The sequence below is a fragment of the Bison bison genome, unplaced genomic scaffold (genome assembly GCF_000754665.1).
Source record: "Bison bison bison isolate TAMUID 2011002044 unplaced genomic scaffold, Bison_UMD1.0 scf7180017845683, whole genome shotgun sequence".
Classification (NCBI taxonomy): Eukaryota; Metazoa; Chordata; class Mammalia; order Artiodactyla; family Bovidae; genus Bison; species Bison bison.
The window spans coordinates 104948-113475 of record NW_011476256.1 but is presented as its reverse complement, the minus strand read 5'-3'; the positions used below and the strand labels follow the sequence as shown (position 1 = coordinate 113475).

At 65.5% G+C, this 8528-nt stretch overlaps 1 protein-coding gene across 1 annotated transcript in view; it reads left to right on the top strand.

The window, feature by feature from the left end:
* Positions 1 to 751: 751 nt before the first annotated feature.
* Positions 752 to 8528, top strand: part of BAIAP3 (BAI1-associated protein 3) — a 9602-nt gene continuing 1825 nt past the window's right edge. The window contains exons 1-30 of the mRNA XM_010836619.1: positions 752 to 895; positions 1119 to 1206; positions 1349 to 1429; positions 1659 to 1766; positions 2192 to 2251; positions 2386 to 2452; positions 2525 to 2720; positions 2958 to 3002; positions 3123 to 3200; positions 3290 to 3392; positions 3719 to 3826; positions 3915 to 4010; positions 4141 to 4244; positions 4441 to 4561; positions 5045 to 5169; positions 5257 to 5347; positions 5484 to 5540; positions 5636 to 5733; positions 5837 to 5888; positions 5978 to 6108; positions 6255 to 6378; positions 6455 to 6598; positions 6686 to 6778; positions 6870 to 7061; positions 7148 to 7216; positions 7306 to 7385; positions 7457 to 7565; positions 7972 to 8043; positions 8188 to 8268; positions 8350 to 8470. Of these exons, the coding sequence (XP_010834921.1) occupies positions 765 to 895; positions 1119 to 1206; positions 1349 to 1429; positions 1659 to 1766; positions 2192 to 2251; positions 2386 to 2452; positions 2525 to 2720; positions 2958 to 3002; positions 3123 to 3200; positions 3290 to 3392; positions 3719 to 3826; positions 3915 to 4010; positions 4141 to 4244; positions 4441 to 4561; positions 5045 to 5169; positions 5257 to 5347; positions 5484 to 5540; positions 5636 to 5733; positions 5837 to 5888; positions 5978 to 6108; positions 6255 to 6378; positions 6455 to 6598; positions 6686 to 6778; positions 6870 to 7061; positions 7148 to 7216; positions 7306 to 7385; positions 7457 to 7565; positions 7972 to 8043; positions 8188 to 8268; positions 8350 to 8470 (3025 nt within the window). The 5' untranslated portion in view covers positions 752 to 764. The remainder of the gene's footprint in view (positions 896 to 1118; positions 1207 to 1348; positions 1430 to 1658; positions 1767 to 2191; positions 2252 to 2385; positions 2453 to 2524; positions 2721 to 2957; positions 3003 to 3122; positions 3201 to 3289; positions 3393 to 3718; positions 3827 to 3914; positions 4011 to 4140; positions 4245 to 4440; positions 4562 to 5044; positions 5170 to 5256; positions 5348 to 5483; positions 5541 to 5635; positions 5734 to 5836; positions 5889 to 5977; positions 6109 to 6254; positions 6379 to 6454; positions 6599 to 6685; positions 6779 to 6869; positions 7062 to 7147; positions 7217 to 7305; positions 7386 to 7456; positions 7566 to 7971; positions 8044 to 8187; positions 8269 to 8349; positions 8471 to 8528) is intronic.

The following is an 8528-nucleotide window of genomic DNA, read 5'->3' as shown; positions in this document are numbered from 1 at the left end:
CAGGGAGCCCAATAGGTGGCACTGAGGGGCAGAGGTGGCGCAGGAGAGGGTCTTTGCTTTGACCTGTTGACTTTCAGCGTGGGAACAGGAGACCATGAGACCACCTTGTGAGACGTTGTGGGGGCAGGGGTATCGGGAGGCCAAGGCCGGAGGTAGTTGCCTGGGCCAGGTCACGGGGTGGAAGAGGCGGACTGCAGGGCCCTTGGTGGCTTCCCCCCGAGGTCTGCAGGGGGCATGAGCACCCGCAAGGTGTGAGGGGGTTGGAGTCAGCAGTGACAGCCGTGCGCCCCTCAGGGGCGTCCCAGGGCCGGGCCCCCTGGACAGGAAGGTGTCCCCCGAGCAGGTCCCACTCCCCTTCTGCAAAGTGTGGGCTGTGGGGCCGCAGCCCCTGTCTGCTCCCAGGGCCTGTGTTGCCATAGCAACTGAGCCACCACGCAGCATCCTGCCTGGAGTAGCCTAGATGTCACCCTGGGGCACGGGAATTCTTCATGCCAAGGGAGGAATGGGGGCTGGGCCTGGCGGCTCCCGCCTGTGTGTCCCCTGAGACCAGCTCAGTCCGAATCATTCTGGTCTGGGGAGCCCAAACCTGCGGGGAGGCAGGGCTTGGACTGAGCAACTCTGCAGCCTTGGGAGGGTTGGAGCCCATGGCCCCAGCAGTAAGCACCTCTGAGTTCCAGGTCACACCTCTGTCACTGCTCAGGGTGGCACCTGATGTGACCACAGGGGACAGTAAGGCGGGGTTCTCTGCCCACAGATCGCCCGCCATGTCCACGTTGCTGGAGATCAAGAGCAGCGTGCTCAGGCAGGTGCAGGTGTGCCCATCCTTCCGCCGGAGGATGGAGGAGGAGCCGGCCAGCGGCAGTGCCGACCCGCCGGAGCCCACAGCCGGGGCCTGGTGGGTGCCCCCCAGCCCACTCCCTTCCTCCCCTGACCTCACACACCAGCACGGCCCCTGGGGGAAGCCCAGGAGGCTCCGAACCCAAGGCTGTGGAGGGCATCACACTGCACCCCCAGCTGTTCAGAGACCTGGGGATCCCTTTGAGTCATGTGGGCTGGCACGTGCTCTGAGCTGCAGCGTCTGGAGGGTCTACTGACCCCGAGTGTGGCCTTTCTTGCAGGAAACCCGGAGACGGTGTGGAGTTCTTCGCCCAGATGCGCCTCATCCTGAAGAAGGGGGAGGGCAGACAGGGGCTCCCGTGCCCTGAGGTGCGGACACTGCGGGCCCTACTGCCCCTAATGGGCCCGGGCTGGCCTCCCCAGCAGCTGCTCCGTGCTCCCCTCCCTCCCTCCCTGGAGCACTCCCTGCCAGGGAGCCACGGAGACCCTCACACCCCGGCGCCCCTCACAGGTCCTGCTACGCAGCAGCTCACCTGCCCCCGCAGAGCCCGTGGACCCCAGCCGTGGCCTGAGAACTTTGAGCCAAGAGGAGGTAAGGGGGTGGGGGTGTCTGGGGAGGGTGGGCCGACCTCCCCATGGGAGTGAGCAGAGGTCAGGGGTGGGGAGGGACCCCTGGTGGAGGCCCCAAAGGTGCAAAGGCGCAGAGGCAGAGACCAGGCTCTGCCAGTGGGAGGAGCGGCTGGGGGCTGGGCAGAGAGGGTGCGTCCGAGGAGCCGAGAGCCCCTGCAGTCGGGACTCAGGGCCCACGTCCCCACTTACAGGTGGACATGCTCTACGAGGAGGCTCTGTACACGGTCCTTCACCGCGCAGGCACCATGGGCCCCGACCAGGTGGATGACGAGGAGGCCCTGCTGAGCTACCTGCAGCAGGTGAGCCCCAGGCCCCGCCCACTCGGCTGGCCTGGCCCCACTGTCTCTGGGGGTGGCTGAGACACTTTCCCCACCTGCTTGTGTTACTGTCGCCTCAACACACAGAGTTGCCCTACGTACATAACACACACACAGGTGCTCAGGCAGACACACATAGGCTGACAGGCATGCCCAGAAAGGTGGACAGACACACAGACACATTCAAACAGAAGAACACACAGATGGACACAGCTACAAAGAACATCGGAAAAGACAGGTAGACAGATGTAGGACTCACACAGAAGGATGGACAGACACACAAAGAAAGGTAGGAAGGACAGACCCCTTTCTTCCTGCTGCGTGTGCTCCCCCTGCCCCGTGAAGCCCCCGGGATGGTAACTGGTCTGCTTCAAGGGCCCCTGGGCCTCACACCTGCCGGCCTGCAGGTGTTTGGCACCGGCCCCGAGGAGCACGCCGCGGCTGTGGAGCGCGTGAAGAAGGCCAAGGTGAGGCTGCTGCCCGATGGGCAGATGCTGCCCTCGCAGTGCTTGTGGGCAGAGGCTCAGGGTGGAGGGGTGCAGGGCCAGCCGTGTCAGGCCCACACCGAGCCCCAGAGACCGTCACTGCCCCCCACCTGCAGGCACCCACGTATGCCCTTAAAGTCTCCGTCATGCGTGCCAAGAACCTGCTGGCCAAAGACCCCAACGGTGAGTGGGGGGCCAGCCGGGTCTGGGGGCCACGGGGGCGGGGCTGGGACTGAGGCACCCACCATCTCCTAGGCTTCAGTGACCCGTACTGCATGCTGGGCATCCTGCCGGCCTCAGGCGCCGTGCGGGAGCCTAGCCCGCACAAGGAACAGCGCTTCAGCTTCCGCAAGGGCAGCAAGCGAGGTGGCCCCCTGCCAGCCAAGTGCATCCAGGTCACCGAGGTCAAGAGCAGCACCCTGAACCCCGTGTGGAAGGAGCACTTCCTCTTGTAAGGCCCCTTGTCCAGTTGGGCAGCGGGGTGGCTGGGCGGGGTCTGTGGCGGTGCCGGCTGGTCCTGGAGCAGCTGCACCCATAGGTGGTCTCAGTGCCTGCCCCTGGGAACCGAAGGGCTGGTCCTGTGCCCACTTTCCAGAGCAGGAGACTGAGGCTCAGAAATTGTCCCTGCCCCAGCACCGGGCAGGGCATCACCTGGACCCTCCGGGGCACCTCTCTGTTCTCCTTACAGTGAGATCGAGGACGTGGGCACAGACCAGCTGCACCTGGACATCTGGTAGAGGCCCCTGTGCCCTGCAGGGCAGGGGGTGCGGGCGCCTCTGGTCTGGGCGGAGCGGGAGAGGGCAATCAGAGCCAGGCTGAGCTGCAGACAAGCCAGGCCCCCCACTCCCTCCAGGGATCACGACGATGATGTGTCTCTGGTGGAAGCGTGCAGAAAGCTGAATGAGGTCATCGGCCTGAAGGGCGTGAGCAGGTGGGGCAGCAGGACCCTCCCACACACAGGGGCCAGCGGGTGTGGGCTCCTCAGGGGCCACAGGCCTGAAGCCATCCTGCTGCCCCCAGGTATTTCAAACAGATTGTCAAGTCTGCCCGCGCAAATGGGACAGCGGGGCCCACGGAGGACCACACTGATGACTTCCTGGGGTGCCTCAACATACCCGTCCGGGTGAGTGGGCTGGCAGTTTTGCTTGCCGAATGGTTGCTCCTGGGTGTCCCACCTGGTGTTGGCAGCAGTCCTGCCCCACTGCTGCTATGTCCCGTGATACCCCAGCAGCTTCCCATCCTTCCTGAGCTGGGGCTGGGGGAACATCATGCTGCAAGTGGGGAGGGACAGCCTCCAGGAACCTCTAGTGTCCAGGCACCCCTGAGCGCCCCTGTGCTGGTCACCAGCGTTGTGGGAAGTAGAGGCCTGTTTCTCCTGCCGTCCCAGAGACAGTCTGTACAGGGAGGGAGCGTTAGGCAGAACCACCAATCTGAACTCCCTTCCCCTAGGAGGTACCTGTGGCTGGGGAGGACCGCTGGTTCAAGCTGGAACCACGCTCTAGCGCCTCCCGGGTGCAGGGTGACTGCCAACTGATCCTCAAGCTGATCACCACACAGGTGGGAGCCAAGGGCCCCCCTCCTGTAGCCCTGCACCCCAGCCCATAGGCTCGGGAAGGGCTACTGACCAGCCGGCCCTGCGTTCCAGAGGGACACGAACATGAGCCAGCGTGGGCGGTCGGGCTTCCTGTCGTACCTGCTGCTGCTCAACCGTCTGCTGCAGTTCGAGCACCGAGCCGAGGAGGTAGCGCCAACCTCCGGCCCCAGGGCCAGCCAGGGGCGGCTGGGGAGGGCGAGGCGGGGAGGCCAGGGACCTGGGGGCCGAGAGGGGATGGGGGTCTCCCGCCTCCACCCACGGCCAGCCCGTCCCCCAGCCCAACTCGAGCAGCTGGCGTGGCGAGCTCAGCGGGCCTGCGGCCACCGTGCTCTGTCTGCACGGCGCACAGAGCAACCTGTCGGCGCTGCAGCTGGCTGTGCTGTGAGTGGGCGGGGCCGCGTCGCGAGGGGTGGGGCCTAGGCGCAACGGGGCTAGGTGGGCTAGGCCTGCCGCGGGGGCGGGCGGGGCGGGCGGGGCGGGGTCTGGGAAGGGTGGGGCTATCAGTCGGAGGGGCACGGGTCCCCTGCTGGGTCGGGCCCCTGACGCAGCTACCCTGAGCCTGGGCTGGGGCCCGCAGGCACTGGCAGGTCAGCAGCCGCCACCATCAGACCCGCACCCTGGACTACGGCTACCTGCTGGGGCTGCTAGAAGACCTGCAGGCTCACTGGGAGGAGGCGGGCTCGCTGCCCCAGGAGCAGGTGGGCTCGCATGAAAATGCTCCTGGAGGGTGTGCCGGGGGGCTGTTCAGGCTGGGACAAGCAGGGACAGGACCGCCAGAGTCCTGCCCTGCTGGGGTGCATAGCCTGTGGGAGTGGTAGGGGGTTAAAAATAAGCGGACAAAGCGCGGGACTTAAGAGAGAGCAGCTGCTGTGCGGTCCCAGGACAGGGCTGTGCGATACCAAGAGGGAGTCCCGCGGGAGGCAGGCCGTGCGGCTTCAGCCCCGCGAGCAGCGGAGGGAGTGGGCCGCAAGGAAGGAGGCGCAGCTCGTGCTGCGAAGGCCCTGGGGACGTCTGTGTCTCCAGGGGGCGCTGTGGAGGCTGGAGAGGGCACCGGGGCGAGGCCAGTGGGGTTGGAGGCCCGTAGTAGGGAAGGTGCTCTTCAGGGCAGGGCCTTGCAGACCGGCTGCTTTTGACGAGGAGCGGGCACTCAGCAGTCCGTTCTGAAGGGCCCTGTCCCTCAGGAGGAGGGCCTGGCAGACAGCTTCTCTGCCTTCTCTGAGTTTGGGCTTCAGCTGCTGCGACAGCTCCGGGACTACTTTCCTGCCACTAACAGCACAGCTGTCTACCGCCTGGAGCTGCTGTTGAAGTGGGTGCAGCCACTCATCTGTGGGTGGGGGTTGGGGCTGGGGGACTGGGTGGGGCAGCCCCCAGTCAGCTGCAACCCCTCGCCCAGGTGTCTTGGCAAGCTGCAGCTCTTCCAGCCTTCGTTTGAGATTTGCCCCTTTGAGACGGAGCTAAACATGGACATTGCTGCTGCCCTGAAGGTGCGTCTGGTAGCTGGGTCTGGGCTAACTGCCCATCCTTGCCCGTGCCCCTGCCCTCAGGCTGGACCTGTGGAACCACACACACTTGCCCTTCTTCCCTCCCACCCAACACGCTTCCTCGGCACTTCCCTTGCAGAGAGGCAACCGTGAGTGGTTCGACAAGCTCCTGAACACCCAAAGTCCTCGTGAGCAGGTGTGGTGGCAGAGTGGGGGGGCGTGGCCACAGGGGAGGTGCGCGGCCACAGGTGAGTGCAGGCCAGAAGGTCAGTGTGCTGGGCCTCCTTGCAGCCAGGCCCACAGCGCCTCGCCGGGCTGATCAAGCTGGCTGACACCATCTACGAGGACCTGCAGTCCTGCTACGGCATCTACGCCAGCCTCTTCCACAGGTGGGGCCAGGGCTCTCCCTGCTGCCCCTGCACCCAGCCCCTAAAGTGCCACCACCCAGCTGGGGAGCAGGGCGAGCAGGTATCTGAGGTGTGTCCTTTGCAGCATCATCAAGGTCGACTTCTTCACCCTTACCTTTCGGCAGCTGGAGCGTCTGGTGAGGAGGGGGCGTGGGGAGAGCCCCCTGGCTGGGAAGGGGCCTGGGGTTCCTTGTTGCCACCAGCCTGAGTCCACCCTCCTGGGCAGGTGGCTGAAGAGGCCTGGGTGTTGACAGAGGAGCTGAGCCCCAAGATGACCCTGGAGGTGGCCTTGGGGCTCTTTGAGCTCTACCTGACCCTGGCGGACATCCAGCGCTTTTGGAGCAGCATTCCGGGCCGGTGGGTGCCCTGCCCCACCTGTCCTCCAGTCTCCTCTTGGAGGGCTCTCTGTGCAGTCTCCCCAGGGTCTCTGCAGGCTGGGAACCTGGGACATGTTGGCTAAAGGTGTTTGATCAGGGTGAGCGCTGACGGGCCTCCCACTGCAGGGACAGCCGTTCCCTCGCCCTGGCCGGCATCCATGCCCCATTCCTGCCTGCTGTGAAGCTTTGGCTGCAGGTGCTGCGGGACCAAACCAAGTGGAGGCTTCAGGGAGCTGTGGATGTGGACACAGTGAGTGAGCTCTCAGACTTGAGGGGGCTGGGCTCATCTGGGCTCCCCCCAACCTGGGCCTCCTCCTGCTTCCTAGCTGGAGCCCATGGATGCCTCCTCCAAGCACAGCAGCTCTGCGGCCACTGCCAGCCTCTGCTTCAGCCACATCCAGGAACTGTGGGCCTGCCTGGCATGGCCTGACCCCGCCCAGGCCCAGACACTAGGCACCCAGCTCAGCCAGGTGGGGACTACCCACCAAGAGGAGATTGGGGTCTGGGTGCAGAAGGGACATGGCCCACAGCTCCTGAGCCCCCGTCTTCCACCCCAGGACCTGTGTGAAGCCGCCCTCTTCTACACAGAGCTGCTGCGAAAGAAGGTGGATGCTCAGCCTGGGGCAGCTGGAGAGGCAGTGAGCGAGCCCGTGAGCAGGGGGGGCGCAGGAGTTGGGGATGGAGGCCTGGGGTGGCCACCACCCGGCTGCCAGCCCACGCATGTCCGTCACACCTCCCCAGCTCTGCGTGGTCCTCAACGACGTGGAGCTCCTCCGCAAGGCTGCTGGCCAGGCACTGCGTGGCCTGGCGTGGCCGGAGGGGGCTGCAGGGCTTGAGGGCACGCTCCCGCGGCCCCTGCTCAGCTGCACACAGGCCCTGGACGAGGACCTGCAGCGGGAGGCCCGAACCGTGACAGCACACCTGACCTCCAAGGTGGCAGGGCCGGTGGGCTGGGGCAGGAGCCAGCTGCCCCTCCCTGCACCCGCGTTGCTAAGCACCACTCTCCTGCTCTGCCACAGATGGTGGGTGATGTCAGGAAGTATGTGCAGCACGTCAGCCTCTCGCCGGACTCCATCCAGAATGACGAGGTGAGTGCCCGGCCAGCGAGGTCTTGGGCTTGGTGGGGAATGCGTGTGTGCACTGGGGCCCAGTCCTAGCCTGAGGACCCTACCTGCAGGCCGTGGCCCCCCTTCTGAAGTACCTGGATGAGAAACTGGCTCTGCTGAATGCCTCACTGGTGAAGGAAAACCTTAACAGGTATGGTCCTGGGCGGGTGGGCAGAGCAGGGCTGGCCCATGGTCGGGTCACAGATGCTGAGCATCCTGCAGGGTGCTGGAGGCCCTCTGGGAGCTGCTGCTGCAGGCCATTCTGCAGGCTCTGGGAGCAAACCGAGACGTGTCTGCCGACTTCTACGGGCGCTTCCACTTCACACTGGAGGTAGGGCCCCATGGAAGAGCCTTTCCTGCCTGAACTCCTGGTTCCTGGCCCCTCTGCCCTTGCCCCCTCGCAATAAGACTGCTGACCCTTCCAGCTGCACGCCCCCCTCCGGCCTGGTCCCCAGCCCAGACACTCCTCCTCTGGGAAGCCATCAGGCAGCATCTCTTTCCCTGAGTCTGCTGAGTCAGCAGCATCTGGGCCACCTGTTCTGAGAGCTGTCTGGCTTTGGGTGCCCTCATGTCCCCAAGCTTCCTGGCAGCTTCTGATAACGGCCCAGGTATGAGTGGCTCTGCCTTGGGCTCCAGACAGCCCAGGCCGGGTGCTGCTTGAGGCTCCATTCCTTCCCACTCTCTGTCTCCAGCACCCACCCCGCTCCTGATACCTTTTCTTTCTTGCCCCACCCCAGGCCCTGGTCAACTTTTTCCACGCTGAGGGCCAGGGTCTGCCCCTGGAGAGCCTGAGAGATGGAAGTTACAAGGTAAGGTTTGGCCCTGGGGCCTCTGACAGAGGAAGGGGGAGGGGCGGACACCTGAGACCCAGGTTTGAGTTCAGCCCCGCCCCGCGCGTGAAATGGGGCCGGTGAGGAGCTCCGGTAACACCAGGCGCCGCCTCCTCCCTGCAGAGGCTGGAGGAGGAGCTGCGCCTGCACCAGTGCTCCACGCGGGAGTGCATCGAGCAGTACTACCTGGACAAGCTCAAGCAGGTATTGCGGCCCAGGTGCGCGCACGAGGCTCCGCCCCCAACGACCCCGAGCTCGTCTCACCGGCTCCTGGCCTTTCCACAGAGATCCATGGAACACAACCGGTTCGGGCGCCTGAGCGTCCGCTGCCACTACGAGGCGGCCGAGCAGCGGCTGGCGGTGGAGGTGCTGCACGCCGCCGACCTGCTCCCCCTGGACGCCAACGGTGCGGGCGAGCGGTGGGGAGGGCTGCCACCGGGCGGGGTGGGGCTGGCGGCGGTGTG